The 27658-nt window shown below is 37.3% G+C and overlaps 1 protein-coding gene across 1 annotated transcript in view; it reads left to right on the forward strand.

Annotated features, from left to right (window-relative positions):
* Positions 1–1828: 1828 nt before the first annotated feature.
* Positions 1829–27658, forward strand: part of ATP6V0D2 (ATPase H+ transporting V0 subunit d2) — a 44072-nt gene continuing 18242 nt past the window's right edge. The window contains exons 1-2 of the mRNA XM_043601304.1: positions 1829–2212; positions 13998–14169. Coding sequence (XP_043457239.1) covers positions 2083–2212; positions 13998–14169 — 302 coding nt within the window. The 5' untranslated portion in view covers positions 1829–2082. The remainder of the gene's footprint in view (positions 2213–13997; positions 14170–27658) is intronic.

The following is a 27658-nucleotide window of genomic DNA, read 5'->3' on the forward strand; positions in this document are numbered from 1 at the left end:
AGTCCATTGATTTTCACAAAATGATTTCATTGATCTTTGTTCAATTCTACTCTCTGTAGCCAAACTTTGGTTGCAATTGACAAATAAATGTAGTTCCAACATTAATGGTGGTTGACATTTTTATTTACATTAAAGATTAGGATGAAACAAGAAAACCGTACATCAGAACTTCACTTGTTCCTCATTACGTGAGTGCCACCTTCGCTACATTGGATAATAGTTTTTGAATAATGAAAAACTATTTCTTCAAATTTTGCAGTTCACATTGTAATGGCTATAGATACCACATACTTTTAAGTTTAATTTGCATTGTTAACATTTTCTCCATCATTTTCTCAAGTCTGGACAAACGACCAACAATAATAAATAAAGCCCTGATTTGTACCATTTGCCTGTTTCCATAGTATAAACACTCTCACCATGGTCAAATTCAAGCTACAATTATGACATCATTAAACCTTTACTTGAAAAGATAAGCATAGGAGCACACGATTATACAGAATATCTACCACATATATACAATAGACATAACCTCAAGTGCATTAATAGTAGTAATATGCTAACATGTCTAGGGAATGATGAGTTTGTTTTATAATTTATTTAATTGTAAGTTTGTATTGAATTGAACTGTATAAAATTACTGATATGCAACCATATATATATTTTTGATCTACACAAGTTGTAAGTTCAAATGATTCAACCTAAAATGTACTCAGGTAGTTTGGGGATGGTGGAATTATTGGGGGGAGGGTTGGATAATGATGATGGTGATAAAAAGAACCTCTATTTACTAAATACTGTGCTAACTCAAGTTTGGCTCTCTGATTTTCAATAACTAAAGCGGAATTTCTTGTGATTCAATCTTATCTAGCTTCTCCCAGTTTGAACATACTGAGACAGAGATCAGGAAATTTCTGGCACTTTAAATTCAATTAAGAATTTGACACAATATATAGAAAGTGAAATACTATCTATGTAAAATAGTGTTCAGGATATTTGACACAATTTTTGAGCTAAGTATAGGAGAGAACAAGCACTCTTTTTTGGAGCATGAAACTCAATAATTAAGTCCTGGCTTAATTAACTACTTACTGTATTATGAACTGTACATTTTGAACTGCCTCATGGATTCTGAGATCTGGTTTCTTATCTGTGATTTGGGTAATAATACTATCTGCCTAATTTATATGTTCTAGTAATCCTGAGATTTAAATGGGAAAAAGAAAATAAAGAGCACCTTATAAACGGCCCAATTTTATAAAGGTAGTGGCTTATTATAGAATCACAGCTCTGTGTATTTGCCTCCAGGATTGTTTTCTGGGCTCGGATCCCAGACAAGGGGCTAGGGGAAGGGGGGGAGGTGGGGTGGGGGAAAACAGCTATCAGGCTTTGCTATGCGAAGACATTACTAAACATTTGTTTTACAGTAAACAACTGCATTGCTGAATTAGCTTCTCAGGATCCTTCAGACTGCCTGCTCACACCTGATCTATTTACAAAACTTAATTTTTAAAAGAGAAAAAAAGCCCTCTCCTCTTTCTGCCCCTTACTTGTGTTCTTTCTTTCTCTCAAAAGAAAGAAAGAAAGAAAGAAAGAAAGAAAGAAAGAAAGAAGAAAAACAAGAAAAAAAACCCTCTCTTTCTTCATATTAATAATCTTCAAGAAATTGAGGACAAATGCAATTTACAATTGAAAGCTCACAGGCTCCGAGGGAGGGAGGAATGTTTACCAAACATTCAGGTGTTTCAGGCCTTCCAGTGGCACAGCTGGGAGGGGGACCCTCCCTTTGGGAGGGATAGAGCAGAGCCCTGACCCTCCCTGTCTCCTACTCTCCATGGTTTGCTTCCAGGGTTTACTCGAGTTATCCAGCTGATTCACTGTTGCTGTGAAAACAGGGCTGAGCAGGCTATTGAAAGCCACAGAAGCCAGAAGAAACTAGTCATAAAAACCCTGACTATCAGCTGACAGATTTCTTCCTGAGAACTCATAATTGAGCATTTTTTTCCAGACTAGAGCAAATCTTCAGGAGCTGACCAGGATCCGGAGCTGTTTCAGCCCAACTTGGCTCTGATCTCTTTGGTCATGCTGGAGGGTGCCGAGTTCTACTTTAACGTGGACCATGGCTACCTGGAAGGCCTGGTGCGAGGGTGCAAGGCCAGCCTGTTGACCCAGCAGGACTACATCAACCTGGTCCAGTGCGAGACCCTGGAAGGTAAGAGCTGCTCTTCTCACCATGTAAAAAGGGGAAAAGGGAATGACACCTCCCATTGGGAGCTTAAAGAACCGACTGTGTTCCCATGGCCTGAGAGTCCAGAATAGGTTTTTATTCCCAGGGTCCAGACTTCAGGGGTCCATGAACTTGGAGGAGGAAAAAAAAAACAACAACTCCATCTTTATTTCCAATTTTCTTTAAGTGAAATTTAGCATTTCCTTTCATTATGAATGTAGGCAACAATCAGTGGTTAGTGCTTTGTCACCAATAGAAAGTCAATATTTTCATATCCCTATACAATTCTTGCATACTTTGAAATATTTATATTTTCACAATTTTGCACTTATACTAGGTATTACACTTACTCTTGAATCTTGATATTTAATGTCTTAGTAAGTATGTTTTACACATTTTAAAACATCTTGATAACATCTTGATAACATCTTTTGTTCACTTGTAATCTTATGTATTTTCATCCTACATATTTATCAATAATATTTGGAGAAGGACTCAGCAAACTGCCCAGGGACAAATGCCCTCCCCACCCCCCAACAAAATGCTAAGGAACTTGGTTTAGAGAATTTTATTCTATACCTAGTTTATTAGTATAAATTGGTATGAGAGTTTATTTCAGGTTTTTACCTTTAACTGAAGCTTAAGAAAAAAGTCAAGAGATGAGCAAGTGGTGAGGCTAACCCTGGATTCAAAAGTACTGACTTTGACCCCTCCCGGGGCTAGGTAGGTGGCCTGAGGCTCAAAACCTGAGCCTCAGTGTCCTCATTTGTAAAATATGATAGTAAAGCCTGCTTTGCCTGCTTTGTTTGGAGAAATAAATGAGATAATACATGAGAAATGTGTTAGAAACTGAAGCACTAGGTAAATGAAAATGATCTTGTTTTAAGCACTTTATTGAGGTGTGATTGACATGCAAGAAACTGTACATATTTAATGTATACAACCTGATGAGATTAGCGGCAGGTATACATCCATGAAATCACCACAATCTATGCCATAAATCAACCATTACCTCCAAAACCTTCTTCCTGCCTGTTATTATTTGTATGTGCGTGTGTGTGTGTGTGTGTGTGTGTGTGTGTGTGTGTGTACTACAAGGCTCTATGCTATACAGATTTCTAGGACTTACTTATCTTGTGTTTCCAAAACTTTGCACCCTTTGACTAATACCTCCCCATTTTCCCCTTTTCTCTGGAAATTATCTTTAAGCTACAATACTTTCAAAACTTTCCCAAAGATTTTCATCTATAAAACATTATTTTTATTATAAAAACAACTACACTAGTTCATTTTGAAATGTACTTCTAAAATCAACACACGTCAATAATAAGGTGCTTTAAAACTTCCAGATTTTTCTAGAAAAAGCAAGAAAGCAATAAGGATCAAAACTGCTAGGAAGGGTATTGAAAGCAAAAACAAAACAAAAAACCTGAAGGTGACTTTGCTGAGTCTGAGGGTCCTGCGTCACTTGTTTGTAATTCTGACCAGTTAAAGCCAGAGTTAAGGCGGAGCTGCCCAAGTTGAGATTAACCTACTCCTTTCATTAGCAATGGAGACAGCTAGAAAAATCTTTCAGATGATAAATAATTCTGTAGGCTACGTATAATTACAATATAATCCCAAACCATAAATCACTTCAGCATATTAGGAGTTTGGTGACTGAAGAATGTTAATCATGTACAGAAACTCTGCATAAATATTGTGATAATTTTGTGTAGTGACTGACAGTCACCATACACTTATCGCGGTGAGCATTTTGTAATGTATATCATTGGGTTGTTTTGTTTTGTTTTTTAAAGTTTATTTATTTTTGAGAGAGAGAGAGACCAGGAGCAGGGGCAGAGAGAGAGAGGGAGAGACAGAATCCCAAGCTGGCTCTACACTGTCAGTGCAGAGTCCAACACGAGTCTTGAACCCACAAACTGTGAGATCATGACCTGAGCCGAAATCAAGAGTCAGATGCTTAACCAACTGAGCCACCCAGGTACCCCGATAATTGTTGAATCACTGTGTTGTACACCTGAAATTAATATAATGTATGTCAACTATACTTGAATAAAAAAATAAAATGTGCTTAAGTTGAAGTAGAAAAAGTGAACGAACACAAGGCAGAATGAGTGTTTCTAACAGAAGCCACTTCAATGAATTCTTTTTAGTTTTCAGTCAAGCTTTTACTTTTTTAAGATTATTTATTTACCTATTTTAAGTAATCTCTACACCCAAAGTGGGGCCCAAACTCATGACCCCAAGATCAAGAGTCACACGCTCCTCTGACTGAGCCAGCCAAATGCCCCAGTCCAACTTTTAAATAAGCTAAAAAATGCAAATTTTAACACAAACAATACAAAAAAATACCTAAAATATGATACAAAACCAGATTTAGCCAGCTCACTAAAGAATTCAGAAAGAAATCACCATCAGCTTCAATTTGGGAGGAAAAAATGGGTTTCAGACCCTTTCGAAGATCTAGAGAATGACTCTTCTTAGAAAAACACACCCAGGTAAAGGCACACAGAATTTTCCATGTAATATCAGGGGTCCTGGGCCACCCAAAGCCATCCTTGCACCCTGGTTAAGAGATCCTGTCACATCCATCAACACTTTGTTATTCTTTTACCTCAGGTTTCTATCTTTCTTTCCTCCTAATATATTTTTTTCAACCACTCATTTCATAACTATGTTTGAATCTGTGTGCCAATCTGTTTGGAGACCCCCAGGAGTGTCAAGTGTGGGTCATTAAACTACGGGTTATACTGGCTGCTGAGAAAATAAATCTAAATAAGGATTTCATGTCTGCAGTTAACAGTTGAGGATGCTGAGGCTTAGAATGGCTCTGTCTAATCTGACACTCTTGTCAGGGATGGAGTATAGACATATCCACAACTCTTTTTCCACTAAAATGTCTGTGCCTCCTGAGCACGAATTAAAGATAAATGATTATGCCTATGTTGATGTCAGCTCCTTTTTGATATGGATAATAATAAAGTCTGCCCTACCTGATTATTTCATAGGACGTTGGGAAATAAATAACTTGGGGAAAGCAATGCAGCTGTTGTATCTGCAAATACGCTGAGAGAAACCAAGCCATCTTCTGAGTTGATGAAGAGTTGAAGAGAAGCGTGCCTGGTGGGCTCAGTCAGTAGAGCACGTAACTCTTGATCTTGGAGTTGTAAGTTCGAGCCCTGCAATGGATGTAGAGATCACTTAAAAATAAAATCTTAAAAAAAAAAAAAGAGCTGAAGAAAAAAAAATCAAGGGCATTTATCAGGATCAATGTTAAGGACTTAAGGATTTCTGTTTACATTTGCACAAAATCTGCACTGTACCAATACAGGGGAAGAAGAGTGGATAAAACTGTCGTTGTGGTACTATGTGCTGACACAGACACTTTCTGTAAAAGAAGAGCTAATTTGGCAGAGATTAAATTTGCCTTTAGTGTTATCAAGTCCTCTAGACGTCAAGAGTGTTCTGACATCAACAAATTGTTTTACACTTACTTAGAAAGAATATAAGGTTTCAGGTAAATTTAGAAGAGAAAATGAACATTTTCTAGAAAAACTTTGAAAAGTCCTAGAATTCATAATTGTGCTTAACTGCATATATAATTGTGCTAGTGTGACCAGAAATACTCATCTGTTCCAAGGTTTGCCCCTGACTAACAGTGACCTGAATCAGTTGCTAGGACACTCTGTGACTCTGCTGTTCCCAGAGATAGAAGGGGGAAGCTAGTTCACATGGCCTATCCCACTGGTAGTGCTGGAAGGCTGTACTACGTGGAAACTTTAAAGTCTTTAAAAGTGACTTTGCAGCAAAATAATAAAGTCAAAGTGGCATAAAATGTTCTTTTAAAGAATTAACATTTTGGGGGGGCATCTGGGTGGCTCAGTCAGTTAAGCTTCTGACTTCGGCTCAGGTCATGATCTCCTGGTCTGTGAGTTCGAGCCCCATGTCAGTCTCTGTGCTGACAGCTCAGGGACTAGAGCCTGCTTCAGATTCAGTGTCTCCTTCTCTCTCTGCCCCTCCCTGTCTCACACTCTGTCTCTCTTTCAAAAATAAATAAACACTTTAAAAAATTTAAAGAATTAACACTTTTTAAAAAATTAAGACTTTTTTTAGAGCAGCTTTTAAGTTAATGGCAAAATTGAGAGGAAATTTTAAAGATTTCCCATATGCCTCCTGCTCGCATCCACTCACAGCTTCATCTGTTGTCCACGTTCCCTACCGTAGCCTGTTATAATTGATGTTATAATTGATGAACCTACAATGACGCATCATAATCACGGAGAGTCCGTAGTTTGCATCAGGGTTCACTCTTGTTGTTATACATTCTATGGGTTTGGACAAATATATTGACATGTATCCATCATTATAGTATACAAAGTATTTTCACTGTCTTAAGAATCCTCTGCTCCACCTGTTCATTCCTCTCCCCCATCCCACTTCTGGCAACTGCGAATCTTTTTTGCTCTCTTGTAGTTTTCCCTTTTCCAGAATGTGATATAGTTAGAATTATACAGTAAGTAGCCTTTTCAGATTGGCTTCTTTCACTTAGTAACATGAATTTAAGTTTTCTCCATGTCTTATCATGGCAACACCGCTATTTTCATCAGAATTTTTTATTTTTTTAATTTTTTAACTTTATTTATTTTGAGAGAGCGCAAGTGGGGGAGGGGCAGAGAGACAGAGGGAGAGAGAGATCCCAAGCAGGCTCCGCACCCCCACTGCAGAGCTCAATGTGGAGCTCAAACTCACGAGCTGTGAGATCATGACCCGAGCTGAAGTTGCACACCTAACCAACTGAGCCACCCAGGTGTCTCTCATTAGAATTTTTTAAATTACAAGTAAGACTTTTGCAAATATTCTTTCCTCTTCAAAAATGACAAGTTGGTAAAATTAATATTTTAGATCTCTAGAATTTAGTAATTCATATTTTCTAAATTTTTTGGTGAAAAGTGTCCACTGGCTCTCTGAATTAAACTTTTTCCTTTTTTGAAAAGTAATTTTTTGAAAGGGAATGAGGAAAGTTGATTATATCTCACCGTTTAGAGGACATGACCTTCATTCCTTTCCAATAAAAATTAATTTAACAACAACATATTAAACATTTCTGGCTAGAGTCAAGGAAGTAAAATTAAATAAGATACAGTCCCTTCCCTAAAAGGGCTTCCACTCTGGTGAATAAAAATACTGAAAAAAAAGATCTTTAAGGGGGCCATTGGGCAGTACCTATCAAAATTCCAAGTGCATATACACTTGGCCTGAGATTTCATATCGCATTGTTTAGAATAGCAAAAGATGGAAACAAATCAAATGTCCATCTGCAGGGAACTAATTAAACAAATTATGTAACATTCACATCACAGAATATTCTGCAGCTATTAAAAAAAAAAAGCATGGGGACACTCTCTTAAGAGAACTGATACAAAAAGATCGCCAAGATCTATTAAGGGAGGAAAGCAAGGGGAAGAATTATGTGTGGCATAGTACTCTTTAGTAAAAAGGCAGACAAATTTAAAAATATTTTTTCTATATGATGGTCTAGATACAAAGAAACTGAAAGGATATAACAGAAACTAAGAATAGTTTCTGGGAATGAGTGGGCGGGGTGGTGGATGACAAGTATGGGTGACCTTTTACTTTTTACCTGTATTTATACCTACTATCTATTTTTAAACATATATATATATATATATATATATATATATATATATATATGACTTAGTTCAAAAGGCTTTCTTCATGCTCCCTTAAATATTATTTGTGCCTCTAATTATAGCACTTTTTTCACCTTATATTAAAAGTGCATATCCAATACCTTCACTTTCCTGTTCAAAAATAGTTCAATGGTTTTCACCATACAGGATAAACTTCACCCTTGGCTCAAAAGACTGGAGCAGTCTTGCTGATCTCTACCTTGTAAGCATTTCCTCAAAATGGTTCTACCTTTTGTAAAGCTATTCCTTCAGTCACAGATTCCATTCTCTATCCTGTTTGCCTGGAGAACAGTTATTCCTCTTTAAAGTCTCCACTCTGAGTTACTTCCTCTGTAAATTTTTTCCTCCTGTACCCCTATTGGAGTACAATTGACAAGCCTTAACTTTGTACTCTATTATGCCTTGTAACAGTCCTAATTCTGTGACACTTGCATAGATGCGTCATGCTGAGGGAGGACATTTGTCGCACTTGATTATCTTCTAGCTCCCTGAACTACCACAGTTAAGGGCTTAACTCATAATTGAATAATGAATCCATCTCCTCCTATATTCTAAGCTTCTTAAGGGCAGAGCCTATCAATATGTGAGGCCACTGAGGTGTCAGTTAAATAGGTGGGGGGGGGGGATCCTTTCACAATGTATATGTGTATCAGATGTACACTTTATTGTTTTTTAAAGTTTATTCATTTTGACACAGAGACAGTGTGAGTGGGGGAGGGGCAGAGAGAGAGGGAGGGAGAATTCCATGCTGCCAGTGCAGAGCCCCACACAGGGCTGAAACTCACGAAACCATGAGATCATGATCTGAGCTGAAACCAAGAGTGGGACACTTAACCAACTGAGCCACTCAGGTGCCCATCAAATGTACATTTTAAATACCTTAAAGTTTGCGGGACGCCTGGGTGGCTCAGTCGGTTGAGCTTCCGATTTTTTATTTCAGCTCAGGTCATGATCCCAGGGTCATGGGATTGAGCCCTGAGTGTGGAGATTTCTTATAATTCTCTCTCTCTCTCTCTCTCTTTGCTCTCTCCTGCTTACACACACTCCCTCTCTAAAATAAATATCTTACAGTTTTATTTGTCAATTGTACTTCAATAAAGTTGAAATTTAAAAAAGAAATATCCATTTAAAAAAAAAAGGGACAGAAACTATATAATTTTCTGTCCAAGTTCCTCTAGCCTAAGGCTGTGTTTTGTACCTTGTAAGAATCTGAAAATTCATTTTAGAAATATCTACATGTTTGGGTTCAAGTCCTAAGCACTTCCACTTTCTGGTTCTAGGATATTAAGCCAGCTGCTTAACTTTTAGCATGGTGTTTTCTTATCTGATAGTTAGATGGTATCTCCCTGGCCTAATCCTAAATCATCAGGAGCATCAGAAATTCCTGAAAATGTTTTGTAAACTGCATATCATAAGAATTCCTGGGAAATCATAAGCACCTCCCTGAACTGTAGTGTATACACAACAAGAATCAGTTTCCCCTCTTTTGCTAGACTTTTGAATTCCTGAAATAATTCTTCCCATCTCATGGTTATGATTAATGGTATTTAGTATATGGTTCTATGTAGCTGATTCTGTTCTTCAGAGAGCACCAGTTTGTTTGGAAACATTCATTCTGGTGAATAAGAATCAAAATGTGGAGTTTCAACCTTGGTAACATGGAATTGTATAATGAAGTGCTATATTGGTCCTGAGTTTGTTTGTTTTTTAATTTTTAATTTTTTTTTAATTTACATCCAAATTAGTTAGCATATAGTGCAACAATGATTTCAGGAGTAGATTCCTTAATGCCCCTTACCCATTGAGCCCATCCCCCCTCCCACACCCCCTCCAGTAACCCTCTGTTTGGTCTCCATATTTATGAGTCTCTTATGTTTTATGCCCCTCCCTGTTTTTATATTATTTTTGTTTCCCTTCCCTTATGTTCATCTGTTTTGTCTCTTAAAGTTCTCATATGAGTGAAGTAGTATGACATTTTTCTTTCTCTGACTGACTAATTTCACTTAGCATAATACCCTCCAGTTCTATCCACATAGTTGCAAATAGCAAGATTTCATTCTGTTTGATTGCCAAGTAATACTCCATTGTATATATATATATACCATATCTTCTTTATCCATTCATCCATCGATGGACATTTGGGCTCTTTCCATATTTGGCTATTGTTGATAGTGCTGCTATAAACATGGGGGTGCATGTGTCCTTTCGAAACAGCATACCTGTATCCCTAGGATAAATACCTAGTAGTGCAATTGCTGGGTCGTAGGGTAGTTCTATTTTTAGTTTTTTGAGGAACCTCCATACTGTTTTCCAGAGTGGCTGCACCAGCCTGAATTCCCATGGTCCTAAGTTTTTAATCACAAATTAAATCTAATATTTGAAGTTCATCTAGGCAATAAAATTTGCATTAGGTGATGTGGAGAAATGATATACAATAAGATATTATTCATTCCCTAAACACTATCTAGCTGAAAGGATATCATAAATAAGTAAAAACAATTAAAATTTAAAAATACAAAAACAGTTGAAACCTATAAATAGCAGATATACTCAAAAGTGAAACAGATCTTCATGGCTATAGGCTAGGAAAATGCCAATGAGATGCAGGGAAGCAGTTTTGAGATGGTTGGACACTGGGCTCCAGCAGGGAAAATTAATAAAATACAGATTCCTGTATTTAATAAAAGCATATAGGTGAGGAGTAAACCAGTTTGGCTGCAATACTAGAATACCTAGAGAAAAGGCTAGAATTTAGACTGGGAAAAATTTTGAAGGACTTTGGAGGTCTGATTATGGAGCTTTAGAAAAACTAATGAGGACAAGAGACATGTCTGAATCTTCAGTCAAATACTTGCAAGCATAGAAAACATGAACATGTTATTTCTCTGAGCCTCAGTTTCTTTATCTATGAAATGGGAAATTTGGGTAAGACTGAGAGTTGATGTCCATTAAAACCATTCTGTCAGTGGCAAAACACTACAAATATTATGAAGGTCATTCTTAATCTCCCTACAACTTTCAGTGACTCCAAGATTCATATAGGAGCATTACAAAATCAAAATAATTATTAGTAAAGATTAAATTTGAGGCAGAGAGTACATGAGGAGGAAATGAACTTGGGAGAATCAATTTAAGAGCTCACCACAGTAATCTTGATGTCATGTGGCCATTCTAAACCAGGGGCACGCAGAGTGGAAACCAGAGAGGACATTAAGGAAAAATAAAGGGGAATTGGAGTAAGAAAGTACCAGAGAGGATTTGAGGTTTTATCACTGGGAGAATGGAAGTATATTAACAAAAATGGAGGGAGAAGTTCTGGTTTTATAGATACTGATACATACAAATTAAAATCTGAGTAATTATAAGATGTGATGGCTGATGCCAATATATTGGCTGAGAATAGTCTGATTTAGAGAATAAAAACCAAAGTCTTTAGCGAAATGAATCAAATTATTTTTGAAATAGGTGGTAAAAGTGAGAAGAAAAAAGATAATATTAAGTAGTAGTTCCTATATGCTGGCTCTTCACCTACGTCATCTTGTCTAATCCCCACAACAACCTAAAAGCACGAATTCTATATCCATTTTGCAGATGAAGAAACAATTCAAAAAGGTCGGATAACTTTTGTAAGTTCAGCTTCAGCAGGGTGCAGGGAAAAGGCAGGGGACTGCTCAAGGATAGCACCTTTTCCAGGTACCTCTTGAAGGTGCTTCCTTGGCATAAAACTTACCTGGGGGGGGACCCTGGGTGGTTCAGTTGGTTAAACCTCTGACTTCGGCTCAGGTTGTGATCTCACGGCTTGAGTTGGAGCCCCGCATTGGGCTTTGTGCTGACAGCTCAGAACCTGGATTCTGTCTCCCTCTCTCTCTGCCCCTCTGTCACTTGCGCGCTCTCTCTCTCTCTCTCTCTCTCTGATATAAATATATAAATAGAAATAAACATTAAACAATTTTAGAATGAATGAATGAATAAATAAATAAATAAATAAATAAATAAAACCTACCTGCAGTGTGAAAGGTCTGGGCATTCACTTTTTTATAGAGAGCCCCAAATGGGAAACTGCACAGGAAAAAAAATTACCCTTCTCTAAAAATGATCTGCTCACAAGCTAATAGAAGATAATCATAATGTCCCAGATCATTATCCTGTCTCAGTAGCCAAGTGACCTCAGATAATTCCCTGAACCCAGTGACTGCAACCCACAGAAGACCCATTTTTACACTACAACCTGTACGCACATATATGTATATGCTACTCGGTGTTATATACTCTGATATTTGTTACAACAGCCTAATCGAATCCTTTTATTCTTTGCTGTTTGGGACCTATTAAACTGATTTAGTTGGTAGTGATCCCAGTTTGGAAAACATTCCATTGCCTCATTTGAATAAAAAAGAGAAATGTCACTTGCCACATTACTTCTCTGGATAAAAAAGCAGTGTAATTTTCCAGTCTGCTCTGTGGGTGGTTCCATTGTTTTCTAGCGGCTTGGGAGGTTCGGCACCATACTCTTTTCAAAAATCACTCAAATTAATGTGTTAAATGCTTCCAGTTCCTGCAGCTAAGAAGCCTGTTTATTCCAAATTTATTTGACCACAAAGTCCTTTTTATCACAAACCTATTTAAATAAGCACTTGGGGAAATGCAGAGAAAAAATTATGTTGAACCCATTTTGAAAACTATAAAACTACATGCATTGTTGACCTTATTGGCAGTCAATCATCATCTCAGAGCAAACAGTTCAGATCCTGAGATTTTCTTAGAATCTGAATGCAAGTGTCCCTTGGATTGTTTTCATGCTGGGAAAAAAAGGTTCCTTCTATTTCATTTGCCTCTCCACTGACCACAATATTACAAGATTCCTATGGGGTCTGAAACACTTGAGACCTTGAATTTCAGGATCTCACTGGCAGCTGAAAGGTTTGGAAGTTATTTTGCTTAGAAGAAACATATGCCACATGAGCAAAATATCATGGTTTTGAAAGAAATAACATTTGTGTTTCTTCTGTTGGCAAATATTCCTCAGTGCTGAGAATACAAACTGTCAAATTGTATAAAAATCTGAACTGCTAGAATAAAAGCCAAATCAGACAAGGCAAAAAAAGGGGGGGAGGTATAATTTTTAAAAATTAAGTTAATTAAATAGGTAATTGAGCAAATGAATTCTGCTGTCAGGTAAAGAATATTTCCAGTGCATAATATACTCCAGATACTAAGGAATAGAGTGCCTGCCCTCTGAATCTCAGGTACGTTAAGAATCACTTGAGTGCCTAATTGCAAACCCATCGTCTCATCAGCTCCCAGAGCAATCAATTCATAGCCCACCGTGGCTGCCTCTTATCCTCAGGATGAAGGATGCCATTCAAGCCTTTCTTGGGACATCCCCTGCTTACTTCTCTGGCTTCATTTCTTACCTCTCCTCTCCCACTTAATGCTTCAGCAATCACCTGGCATTCAAACACATGGCCATTTACAGGACGCCTAGTATGGTCTTCTGGAAATGATGTTGGATTTTAAGATAAGTAGATCCATCTCCTAATTCAAGCCTTACTACTATCTGACTCCACCATTTAGCCCCAATGAGACTCAATTTCTTCATCTATAATAAAAGGGTATTATTGATGACTGCCCATTCCACCTTCCATAGCCATGGTAAACATCACTAATAAAGTTCTCTTTTCCATCAAGCTGAGATGGAGTCTTAGTATCCTTCTCTACAGTTTTCTGAGCAGCTATTTCCAAATGACTACAACCGGCTAAGGTAAACTTAGAAGTAGGTGGTTGTTAATGTTCTTTTCAGCTGTGTTAAATAATTCTAGATTTTTTAGATAACTGAAATTCTTCTGTTGTATCAGAATATCTGTATTAACATTGAATTTTGTATTGCTTTAGAGAGTAACACTCAAGGCTATATCATATAAATACCTTATGTTAAGGTCTAATAAGATAATTTAATATACATTTATCATAAAGTCACAATAAACTCAATTAACATTGTAAAAGCTAGATATGCATATTCAAATTTTAATCTGATTTGAGGTTTCATTTAATTTCAGATGTGAAAATTCATCTCCAGACCACTGATTATGGCAACTTCTTGGCTAATCAAACAAATCCTCTTACTGTTTCCAAAATTGACACGGAGATGAGGAAAAAGCTGTGCAGAGAATTTGAATATTTCCGGAATCATTCCCTGGAACCTCTGAGCACATTTTTTACATACATGACGTAAGTGGTAGCAGGAAGCCTTATTTTTTTTTTATTTTTTTTTAACGTTTATTTATTTTTGAGATGGGAGAGACAGCATGAACGGGGAGGGTCAGAGAGAGAGGGAGGCACAGAATCTGAAACAAGCTCCAGGCTCTGAGCTGTCAGCACAGAGCCTGACGTGGGGCTCAAACTCAGGGACCTCGAGATCATGACCTGAGCCACCCAGGTGCCCCAGGAAGCCCTATTAATACCCATTGTGATTGTGCAAACGACCCTCAACAGTTATAGGTGGGGAACTAGGCTGGCATGAGGCTTAAAACCTTTTCTCATTTGTAAGTTTGAAAAAATTCAAATTTTAGCAACTGATAAGCTCACAGAGCCACATATTCACTGTTAGAAAACAGATTTATTTATAAACATGATGATGTAAATGGTGGTGGCCCCCACATGAAGCAGTATTTTCAGGGGCACCTGCTTGGCTCGGCCAGTAGAGCATGTGACTCCTGAACTTAGGGTCATGAGTTCAAGCCCCACGTTGGGTGTAAAGCTTAGTTTAAAAAAAAAAAAAGGCAGTGTTTTCAGTTTTCATTTTAAAAAATGGTAAGTGGTGCTGATGTTGAAGGATTGTGGCTGCTGGCACTGAAGGTAAATATATATGACATTTTTGGATCACTTGTCAGGGTGGAGCTGAAATATCACAAATTGATGTTAAGGCCACATCTACCCTTTTCTGATTCCCCTTGCAACAGCAAAAGTAGCTCCCATCATAGTTATATGTATTTTATTTCTATCATTTTCCATCACCAGTAGCTCCAATCTTTCATTGTGAAGGCCTTTCATTCTAAAAAAAGTCTGAATTTCTACACAATAATAAATTGTACTCTTATTAACCAGTTAATAAGTTATAGACAGTGCTCCAAACTTTGGGCCTCTCCAGTTTTTCTAACTGACAAGCTGGGAACAAACATCCGCAATAGATGAGCTGTTTATCATGTGTGTATAATTTCATTGTAATATACAAAATTGTGAATACTAGACTGGGCCCTAGACTGGTTTACAAATGTATAAAATAAAAATGTTCCTCTATTTCACATCTCCCCTTCTTCCCTTCTCAGTTCCTTTCCCCCAAAGTAAACACTTCTCTATTTCTTATGTATTTTCTAGAAAAATATTTACATCTGAGTATGTTTATTGGTACACACTCAACCCACCCCACTTCCACATTTCAAATTTATGCAAACGAATCACATTCCTTCTGCACTTTGTTTCCCACCTAATATTTCTCAGAAATACCCTTGTCAACACCATTCTCTTTAAATAACTGCCTAGAAATTCACGTTTGGTATGTATCATGACCCAATTTACATCTATTAACAGAGAATAATTTTTTTCCATTGTAAAAAGTTTTGTGATTAGCTTATTACTGTGTCAGTCTGGAATTTATTTTTAAGCTAAATTTTTAGCAGTGGAAGTAGTGAATCAAAGAAATGTTCTTTTTTTTAAATTTTGGTAAATTTTGCTAAGTTGTGCTCAACAAAAGTAGTACCAATTTGCACTCCCAAAACAGTGCATGAGAAGACCTGTGGACTGACACCATTACCAACATTGAATATTATCTTTTCAGTTTTTGCCCATCCAATAGGTTACAAATTATATTTTCTGTTTTTGTTTTAATTTGTGCTTATTAGCAAAATTGAAGATCATTTTGTATTTATTAGTCATATGGGTTTTCTACCTGACCAAATCCTTTGTCCATTTTTTTTTATTGGCGTAGCCAGCAGTTTTTGTTGATATGTAAGGGCTCTTTATAAATTAAGAAAGTTAGCACTTCATAATATATGTTGCAAAATTATTTTCTCGGGGTGAAGTAATTTTAACTTGGATAGCTTTCTTCCCTATAGAAACACTGAATATTTTTAATTAGCTATAATCATCAATCCTTTGATTTGTTGACTTCTGATTGTTGTATCCTGCTTAGAAAGTCTTTCTCCACTCCAAATTCATAGGTAAATTTACCTGTCTTTCATTTCATTCATTCATTGTTGTTGATGTTTCTTTTTTTTTCTTTTTAGATATTTCATTTTTTTACATTTAAAACCTTGGTTCAGGGGTGCCTGGGTGGCTCAGTCGGTTAAGCATCTGACTTCAGCTCAGGTCATCATCTTGCAGTGTGTGAATTCAAGCCCCACATCTAGCTCTGTGCTGACAGTTCAGAGCCTGGAGCCTGCTTCAGATTCTGTGTCTCCTTCTCTCTCTGCTCCTCCCCTGCTTGCACTCTGTCTCTCCTTCTCTTCCAAAAATAAATAAACATTAAATAAATAAATAACCTTGGTTCATGTAGAATTTACTTTATTGTAGGGAACAAGACGAGGGATCCAGCTCAAATTGTTTTTAACCCAATAGCTGTCCAGCTGTTCCTATACCATGTCTATAAATAAGCAAGTAGAAGAAATGAGCATGGTTTGAGGCAAGAAGTAATCGCTGATATACCTGAGACTTGTGGTTAGTGCCAATACACCTTGTTTGTGCAATTAGACTTCCTATCACTGCTGTAGGTTAGGATTTTATTTATAGGCGAGACCCCAAATGCTGATTTTTTTAAGGATCCACAAACACACAGCTAGTCAGAGATGACTATTAGGTGTGAACTTGGATCTGACTCAGTGCAAAGCCCAAGCACTTTCTTTGGTTCTTGGAAGCCTTCCCAGAGGGTCTGACATTGCTGCTGAACCTGGAAATGGAGTAGAATTTGGGGATGAGGAAGAAGGCTGAACATCTGGGGTTGAAGCATGTAGATGGGAGGGGCACTGCATGTATGTTGAATCACAGGTCAGTTTGGGCAGGAGTAGGCTGTGCCAAAAGGGGAGGAAAGAATGGGGAAGGGAGGTTAGAAAAGTAAGTTCCAGACAGAGTATGCATACTCTTCAGTGGCAGGCTAAGGAAATAGGGCTTTATCACAGAAGAGAGTATTTTTCAATCTGCAAGACTGAAAGAGAGTATTCTTTTAACCGCAAGATTCTTCCTTAAAAAAAAAAAAATATCTGAAGCGGCACCTGGCTGAATCAGTCTGTAGAGCATGTGACTCTCCATCATGGGGACGTGAGTTTGAGACCCACGTTGGGTGTGGAGCCTACTTAAGAAAAAAATAAAATAAAATATTTTTTAAATAAGAAAAATATGAAGCAGAAAATCAAAATGTAAAAGAGACAAAAGAAGAAGCCAAGTTTGTTCATAGGATTCTTACCTCCTTGCAAGGGTTGAGGTGAAGTACAAAGTGCATGGGCTTGGACTGAATCAGGTCCAGGTTCATATCTAATCTTCAGTGGCTGCCTGATAGAGAAGCTTTTTTCCAAGCAGTGATGCCTCCTGCAAAAATGTCTGGCAAGGGTAGTTATGGAGACACCATCAAAGATTCCTCGGCACAAAGACAAGATGGCCCTATCTGTGTGGAAGTAGAAATGGCAGTCAAAATACTAGACAATATTTATGGAATGTTACATATGCCAGGGCTCTGTTAAATGCTTTATAAACATTGTCTCCTTTAAACCTGACAAATCTTAGTTCTTATCATTACCATTTTAAGGATGAGGAAACTAAAATTTAAGTTCAGTAGTTTGCCTGGGTCACAGATCAAGTGGCGGAGTTATACTTTAAAATAAATGTTGGCAGTAGGCTTTGCAAACGTATTTTGCTCAGATTTTAGATGAATCGAGAAAATCTGACCCATGATAATGACAGAGGACAGTCCAATTTTAATGGAGTCAGAAAGCTGCCAGGTTGAGAGACAGAGCTCACGTGACAGAAACTTGCTCAAAATATATTAGAAAGTGCTCTAGCCCTAAGAGTGACTCTGAGTCACTTGGTCAATGTTTCCTCTTATGTGATGACTCCATGATTTAGTGCTTCCTAATTATAGAATCTTAAACCTGGACAAGGCCTTAATGTTAATTAAGCAAGCATGTTTATTTCACAAGAAACATGTTGATCTAGTTAAAATGTACTCTGTTTCTAATACAAAATTACTTAAAATTCCAAGTATTTCTAGTCATTAACAATGTTTAAAAACTATATATAAGAATATAGGTGGTCACAAAGCCCTGCATAGACTATTAATGCAAACTGAAAGTGGAGAGGTAGTTTGGGTACTATCAGTATTGTTAGTGGTGTTAGTAATGGACATGTTTTAATTTATCTACTCTCTTGGCTATAAGTTCTTTTTTTTTAAGTTTTTATTTATTTATTTTGAGAGAGAGATACGGGGGGGGGGGGGGGGGGGGAAGGGCAGAGAGAGAAGGAGAGAGAGAATCCCAAGCAGGCTGTCCGCGCGGAGCCTGAAGCAGGGCTCGAACCTACAAATCACAAGATAATGACCAGAGCCGAAATCCAGAGTCAGACGCTCAATGGATTGAACCCCTTGGCTATAAGTTCATTAAATTAGTTCTTTTAGTATCTCTATCTGTACTTCCTAGTATGTAATGGGCACTGAATATTTGTGGAATCAATATATAATTCCGTATTTAGCAGCACCTTACACAGAGCTATAAAATACTTCTAGACAACTCAGGATTTTATATTTTATATAGCACTTGAATATTGGTTATTTGCTGGCCAATATGTTAGGGATAAAAACCAGGTGTCATGCCTGAAGATACATTTTTGTATGACCAGGTGAGTGTTTAAAGTACTTTTTAAAAATATATTTAGTCAAGGCTTGCATTCTTTAATTAGCCACAGTCTCTAATACTCCCCTATCGCCTTATCATCCTCTGATCTGTCTTGTGTCTTCTCAATCTCATTCCATGATTCGTCCCACCGCATCATGTGAGTTGCCAGGCTAGGCAGCATCTAACTGCTCTGTGCAGAATCTAGAGATGTGTTACCATAACAAGAGGTGTACATATGAAAAAGAGTACTAAAAAAAAAAAGAGAGAGAGAGAGAGTCCTAAAACTACTTTTCTTATTTCTCTTCTAGAATGTTTTGTGAAGTCAGGTGTCTAACTAGAACCCATGAACTTCCATAAGATAATTACTTCCTATTCTATGAGGAAATGTCCAGGCCATCCTTATGGAAATATTAAGTCAACCCTAATAGAGACAGTCTAAATTTAAGTTGTTTTAATAAATACAATCCAAGCACGGCACATTTGTGTGATATAATTACTGTATATGTGAAACTTACTTTGAAAATCTGGAATGGATATTTTTAAATACTTAATAGCAGGAAGATCTGGGGGTTTTGTATACTATAATTATACACAGTTTTGTGAAACAAAAGAATGAATCCATAGGGTTTTAATGAAGAGACTATTTAATATAGGACTGGATTGTTTTATTTTTCTTCCTTCCTACTCAACGCTTTCTGGCAGCATTTCAACTTCTCATCCCTTTTGAGATTAGCCATCTCTTAAAAATAATCTTTCTGTATTCAAAATATTCCACCTCAGGGGATATAAATTTTCTGAATATAGGATGACCAAGGAAATATGGTCTTAAGTACTTGGACTCATATTAGCCAAGAACTATAAGTTAAGGACCACACACTGATGAAATCTTTAAGGATTTCTTTATAAAGGCAATTCAAAGTTCTTAACTATCCTGATGATGTATTATAAATCTTTTACAGGCTTTGCCCTGCACTATACATTAGGAGGCTGTATACATTGGTTTGCCCCAAGCGGTTTCTCAGGATGCAGATTTTTTACTGCTAAAACCAGGAAAGTCCTCAGCCAACCAGATGAATTGGTTGCACCATCACTCGTTAGTCACAAAATCAGTAACATAATTCTGGGTCACTTACATTTTTACATTCTAATGGAGCAAGCTGATGTGTTCACAAATGATGAAAAAATAAGACAGAATTAAGCAACAGCTGTAATAGAGGCTTATGCATTCAACTGGAGGAGGCTAAAGGATGGAATAACTAACTTTGATTTTATTTTATTTTTTTTCAACGTTTATTTATTTTTGGGACAGAGAGAGACAGAGCATGAACGGGGGAGAGGCAGAGAGAGAGGGAGACACAGAATCGGAAACAGGCTCCAGGCTCTGAGCCATCAGCCCAGAGCCTGACGCGGGGCTCGAACTCACGGACCGCGAGATCGTGACCTGGCTGAAGTCGGACGCTTAACTGACTGCGCCACCCAGGCGCCCCTAACTTTGATTTTAAAAGATTTTGCAGCGAAAATAGAATTTGAACAAAATTTTAAAAGGGCATTAAGTTGAAAAAATAACTAGTGAGGCATTAGAAGATTTTGTATGTGGAAATAACTAGTCATCTCAGATGTGGCTGGAGTCTAGATAAGGGCTGGGAAAAGAGAGTAAAGAGCCTGGCCAGATTAAGGGCTTTGACTCTAAGTCTCTATGAGTAAAAGTCAATAAAGGAAGGCTTTTCAGAAAGGGTTCCACTATTGGCATGCTTCCTACATGCTGCTGACTGTACCCCTCACCAAACGGTCACCACCTTGTAAGGTGGGGCGTATTCTGCTGAGAAGCCAAGTGGAAGACCAGTTGAACACTTACGGCGTCTCTGCCTAAGGCAATGTGACGTGGCTTTAGTTTCTCCTCTAACCAATGGTAAAGTATCTGTTCTTACTGTGTGTGCAGTGTTTGTTCAATAATGGCAAACATTATTGTTATAATAGTGTTATAATAGTGTTATAATAACACTCCTGTTATTATGCCTATTTCCTGGGGCATCCTTAAAGGATCTTGTAACTAGCTAGTAAATACAGAAGCTAAGGTATGAAATCTCGATAGCATTCCAAAGATGTTATTTTCTCTTTTTTGTTTGTTTGTTTTTACTTTTCAGCTCTTAAACTGCCCTGAAAAGTGAGGGGACTGATCTGATGTATATTTTAGGAAGATGATTCTGTTGGTATTGTGAAAGGTGCATTGAAGGGATAGGACTTGAAACAGAGAAAACAGAGACATATTTTAAAAGTTTATGCTGGAAATAGAGATAGTGAGGAGGGAACAGGGGTTGAACACATTTGGGAGCTAGACGTAACAGAATTTAGCATCTTGATTTATGATAAGAAAGAGAAATTCCTGGAAATTCTAAGCTAAGGAAAAAAGAATTTGCAAGTAAGATAAAGGATTTCGGCTTTACTTTTAATCAAAAAGAATAGGAAGCCCACTGTAAATTAGAGAAAATTATATAAATAAAACACCCTTAATCTCATCATCATTTGGCATTATTTTCATATTTTTTTCTATACATTTTAAAAGAACTAGAATCACTCTGTAGATATAAGTTTGAATCTTAATTTTTCTATGTATAGTATCAGCATTTTTTTTTCTATGTCAAAAAATTTTCTTAGCATTTTTAAATGACTAAATAGCTTTCCATCTGGTCATGAACATTTTAGAAGTGCTGAGTTTTGTGTCTTCCTTACATCAAAGTCCACAAAGTATTTAATTTGTTAAATCTTGATTTCAGTAATCACCTTCCCAATAATATCATGAGATTGACCTTTTGACACCACTATGCATTTGTGATTCTGAATCTCTGGCCAGAAAAGTCCTTCTGAAATCTTAAGAACTGCAACAACTTAACGATTTTATATCCAGGGATTCCATGTGGATGTTCAATGGCAAGAAAGTATGTGGCAAAAATGTCTCAACTGTAGCTGCTGATAAGGCTTCCAGCATTTAAACTCTCAAGCACTTTGAGAATTAAAAAACCCTGGTGCTATTCTGCAATAGCAATGCTGGATCTGTCTATAACTGAATGACACTCACTTAGTCAGCATAACATGTACTAAGTGACTGCTGTGAGTGAAGGCCTATGCTAGGTTCTAAAATTAGAGATGAATTGAATATAATCTTGTTCTCTAAACCAGTGGAAGAGTTGCTTAAGGTGCAGATTCCAAGACCCTGCTTATAAAAATTATGTTTTATTAGGCCCTGGAATGTGGTCTGTGAATCTGCACTTTTAATAAGCCCTCTAGGTGACCCTGATGCAGGTGAGAAATTCTTGTAACTAGTCGGTAGACTCTAACCTGAGTCTACAATAGAGCAGTTATGGAACCTTGAAAAAAAGTTACTTACTCATTCAAATTGGTTTCCTCATCTAGAATAGTAATAATTATATACAATATAGAATTGCAAGTGTAATTTGAAAACAGGACCAGCTATGTATTTTGCAAGGCCTAGTGCAAATGAAAATACAGGGCCCTTGTTAAAAAAATTTTTAGTAATTTCAAGAGAGCAGTAGCAGAGAATTAAACCAAGCGTGGCCCTGTATGACTATATAGGTCCCACGCCCATGAAACTGGATGAATGAAAAAATATATACATATTCAATATAAACATATGCACGTACCCAAAAAATGCAGCTAATTTTTTACATTAGGGTGTAATATTCACCGGTGAAAGCGAGAAAAGACTGCATAATGAAGGTGATGCCAAAGCTGAAGACTTGAAGGACGAGAGCCTGTTTGTACACGGATGTGGCTGGGAGGAGGCAAAGTGCAGCCGCAGAAACACAATACATAAAACCACTACTAATGTTGGGCTGCCGATGGCAAGTGACGTCAGCAAAATTAGTGTCTGAGGTTTAAGGATGTTAAGATATTGGATGTAAAAGAGCTTAGGATGCCATCCCTACGACACTTCTCTTTGAGTGGGAAACAAATCAGGGCCAAAAGAGACGTGTTTTTTCCTTCACTCTTCGTCGACATTCTGGGTAGGGTAGCAACCAACCACCAGGGGCCATGACTGATCCCAGTAACCTGCTTTCCAAAGTCTTGCTCTTTCCCCAACATTTGTTGAGTAGCAGAGGTTTGAGCCTGTCTCATAACCTGGAAAGACTGAAATCCACCCTGGTACTGATCCAGATATCCATTGCCGTCCTTGTATTTTACTTTTTCGTGTTTATTTTATTTTTTTAATTGAAAAAGAAGCCTGTGCCTGTGTTTTTTTTAAAGAATTTTTTATTACATTTTATTTAGTGCTCCCTACAAGGCAGCACTTTTATAATTACTTTACATGTATTAAATTCATTTAATTCTCATGACAACCATATGGGTGGCACTAATATTATCCATGTTTTAGAAATAAGGAAACCAAGATTAAGTAGAGACTATATTTCTGAATATATTTCCCAAAGCCCAGAGGTTTTGGTTTATTTTTTTTTACTTTAAAAAAAAATTTATTATTTGTTTTAGATTTTACTTTTAGGTAATCTCTACACCCAATGTGAGGCTCAAACTTTCAACCCTAAAATCAAGAGTTGTATGCTCTACCGACTGAGCCAGCCAGCCAGGCACGCCAACCTTCATAAGTTTGATGCATAATTTCTTCTATATGAAAAAGTTTTATGTATATACATGTTTATATGTAAACAAACAAATATAAATATACATAGTTGGTTTTATTGTTTGCTTTAGAACAGTGAAATTACATACATTACCTATAAGTTATCTTTTACATAATCTAGTCAGAATTTTCTTTTTTTCAAAATTTTTTTCATTTTTTAGTTTATTTTAGAGAGAGAATGAGTGGAGTAGAGGGGCAGAGGGAGAGAGACAGAATCGTATGTAGGCTCCATGCTCAGCTCTAACACTGGGCTTGATCCCACAACCCTGGGATCATGGCCTGAGGTGAAACCAAGACTCAGATGCTCGACCAACTGAGCCACTCATGTGCCCTGAGAATTTTCTGCATAAGCACATAAGTTCTATCTTATTTAAAAAATATTTTGTATCTCACTGTGTTACATCTACCATTATTTATTTAACTATTCCCCTTTCATCCATCTACGTTGTTTCATTTCTTTGCTTTCTCAAATAATGTCTCAACAGGCATCATTGTACATATATCTTTGCTTTCCCATGCCAGAATTTCTTTAGCATGAATTCCTAGAAGTGAAATTACTTTTTCAATAGATATGCAGGTCCTAGATTTTGATAGATATTAGCAGATTGCTCTCATACTCCAACAGCATATGAAAGTTTTGTTCCTTTCCTAGTCTCTCAGATCTTTTTTTTTCTTTTCTCATCAGAAGATATAATATGCTCCAACATCTTCTGTGACTGGTTTGTTGAATATAAGAAGGATGAGATCCACCTGTTAACTGTTCTTGACCAAATGAACAGGCTATGATAGATACAACTTGTTTAACCTCTCTAACTGACAAGAAGAATCACTCCACTGGTGTTTTCCTGTGAATTACCATAGTATTTACAAGCATGGCTAAAGAAGGGGTGACATAGAATAATCTCTCTAATATTATAAATCTCCTCAATGGAAAAGTATTGAAAAAGCAAGGAATAGGCAACTATGACCCTAGAAAGGCAGCTCAGGGTAAGATACCAGGTAGTCAATTAAGTCCTTCACCTTTGTTTACCCAGTGACTGACAGAGTTAATGTACTTGAATGAACATAAAGAAAAACTTATTCATTGATTGAAAAAAATCATCATCGTGTCTGTATTCTGTACAAGTATGGTTCAGGCTTCTTGGAGGCCACAAAAAATGTACTGAACAAACTCCTATAACTAATAAAGATTGGTAAGAATTATCTGTAAATAGCTGTATTTGAAATAAATATGTAAAATGACTTATCCAAAAGCACACAATTGAATAGGGGCAGAATTAGCACTGGAATCCAGTTCTTATGTCCTCAGATATGCAACAAATATTTGTGAACGAATGAGCTAACTATTCTTTATGTTCACCATTGATACTGCCAATATATATTGAAAATTAATTTCACCACAAGATAAATATAAATACAAACATTTAGAGAGAGAATCAAAATAGCTAGAGAATGGAGAATAATAGGAACATGGGCACTGATGTAGAAAAGGACAAAAAAGTTTGAAGAATTTTTAAATCCTCACAGATGGGTTAGACCAAGATTGTAGAGAAGTACCAGAGAAAAGAGTCTTCTAAAGATTCCAGAGCTACCAAGAGTTTGGGAAATGCGTAGTGATCAGCAGTCTTGTTCTAAAATATGCTATTATAGGCAGTGCTGACTTCTGAGCAATTTTTTACTATTTTATTTTGCTAGAAGGAAAAATTAGTGTGACAGCAAAATTAATTGCTTTTTAAAATTATTTTAATTTTCACTTCTTCTATTTAAAAAAGGGAAACTTTAGGGGAAGTAAGATTATGTTACCCAAAAGAAGTCAAATTTCAAGAAGGGGCAGATGTTTATGGGGATATTCTAAATCTCAACATTCTCTTTAGCAAGTCAGACTAAATAGCAGAACTGCCCTATGTGAGGATATGGAGTTAGCACTGGATTAAATGAATCTGGAGTAAAAGAGATGTTTCCCAATGTGATCAAGGAAAACTTCCATTTGAAAATTAATACATTGGGGGGCGCCTGGGGGGCTCAGTCGGTTGAGCGTCTGACTTTGGCTCAGGTCATGATCTCACAGTTCGTGAGTTCCAACCCCACGTCGGGCTCTGTGCTGACAGCTCAGAGCCTGGAGCCTGCTTCAGATTCTGTGTCTCCCACTCTCTCTCTGCCCCTCCCCTGCTCGTGCTCTGTCTCTCTGTCTCTCAAAAATAAATAAACATTTAAAAAAATTAATACATTGGAAAATACTTCCAATAAGGCCCTATTGTCCATGTCACAATAAATATTGTCAGGCCTCTTAGCGGTGGATCAGCACATTTCATTGAGGAATTGCACTGAGGAATGAAATAACTTACAGTACACCAAGTGTATTTCAGACATCACCCAATCCTGTCTACGGACAATTACTCTTGATTATGCATTTCATGTCCCTGTCCCTGTATTCTTTGTAGGTACCAGTGTGACCTAGCAAACATCACAGTTCTGGTCACCTAAGCAGAACTGTCATCAAGAATGCTGTATCAAGTGTTGCAGATGGAAAGATACTGATTCAACCTCTTGGTAGAAAGGAATGTATGGCAATCAAGTCCTGATATCAGGATGTGGCTCTTACATCAAGTCACAATGCTTTTAGATAATGAAACTGTTGTAATCACCACGTGCACCAAGTTACTTACTATCCAAATGCACCCAAATGGAGAAGTTCAGACAGAGCCCTGAAGATTCTCCAGCTAACAAAGGGATTCAGGCCTTTTTACATATAAAAGCAGTTGCCATTCATGACAGCTAGTTAATCAGAATTGTTTTCAGATTAATGATTACATTCCCAAAGAGATAAACATTAAACTGTTTGAAGTTCCAGTACCTTATAGGAAACATTGTGAAATAATGACCATGCAAGGATCATTCTAGGGTTACAATATGCAGAACAGGATGGTAACGAGTTTTATAAAATAGGTATAAATCAGATTTAATGTTTAATAAGTATCCCAGCAAAAAACATAATTTATGGTCTGGTGGATGTTCCAGTCTGCTAAATGACTACCTCTCAGTTGTTGTCTTTACACCGTAAAGGGGTTAATAAAGTCTGAGAAAATTTTGACAAGGTTCTATTGGCTAGAACTCAATGTGAAACTACAGAAATGTAGAAATCTCAGACCATAAAAGAGTTTAAACATTGCAAATTTTTATACCAAAGATGATGTGGCTTATAATTTTCTGCTCCCCTTCCTCCAAAGTCTGGTTTATAGGAAATTATCTTCCTCTAAGAGTGTATGACTTTGCCTTCCTTTATCTGAGGCACTCTACTAGTGCTTTCATTTGTGTTACTAATACTAATGCCAACCATTCAAAGTTGAATAAATATTTCCATTTTAAGACTGAGAAAATGGAGCTCTTGTTAAACTGGTTTTTAAGTGACAGAGTTAGGTTCAGAATTAGGTTTCTTTGTTTCAAAGCCCGGGCTCTTCTACTGGGACAATTTAAGATTTACAAAATGTCATATGGATGATTTGATTAGTTTACACAGTGACTATTTGAAGACAGTGATATTCTACCTTCCCCACACCTTGATGCTAAGCTTCTTAAAAAGGATAGTCTAGAGTCCTCTATTTTCTCACTTGTTTACTCAAACCACTTCAGTCTTGTTGTCTATGCCACAGGGCCACCCAAACCACTCTAGCTGCTAGGTCCAGTAGGATATATTTTCAGCCTTTCATAACTTGCCCTGGTATTCAGTTGTTGATGTCCATGTCCCCTGCATTCTGTGATGACACTTTCTTTTCGTGCTCCTTTTCCCATTTTGGCCCTTCCTCAGTCTTCCTTGCAAAGTTTTCTTACTGCCCCTTAAGAGTTTTCTTTTGCAGGGTGGGGGAGGGTGGGGTTCTGTTCTATTCACTTTTCTAAAATGCACACTTTCTTTTTAATGATATTATTCACATTCATAGCTGGAGAAGTAATCAGAAGCCAAGTAATAAAGAGCCTTGTGTACAATAATGAGAAATTTGTTCTTTATTCTAAAGGCAAAAATGGGGCGCCTGGGTGGCGCAGTCGGTTAAGCGTCCGACTTCAGCCAGGTCACGATCTCGTGGTGCGTGAGTTCGAGCCCTGGGTCAGGCTCTGGGCTGATGGCTCGAAGCCTGGAGCCTGTTTCCGATTCTGTGTCTCCCTCTCACTCTGCCCCTCCCCCGTTCATGCTCTG

The sequence above is a fragment of the Prionailurus bengalensis genome, chromosome F2 (assembly GCF_016509475.1).
Source record: "Prionailurus bengalensis isolate Pbe53 chromosome F2, Fcat_Pben_1.1_paternal_pri, whole genome shotgun sequence".
Taxonomy (NCBI): domain Eukaryota; kingdom Metazoa; phylum Chordata; class Mammalia; order Carnivora; family Felidae; genus Prionailurus; species Prionailurus bengalensis.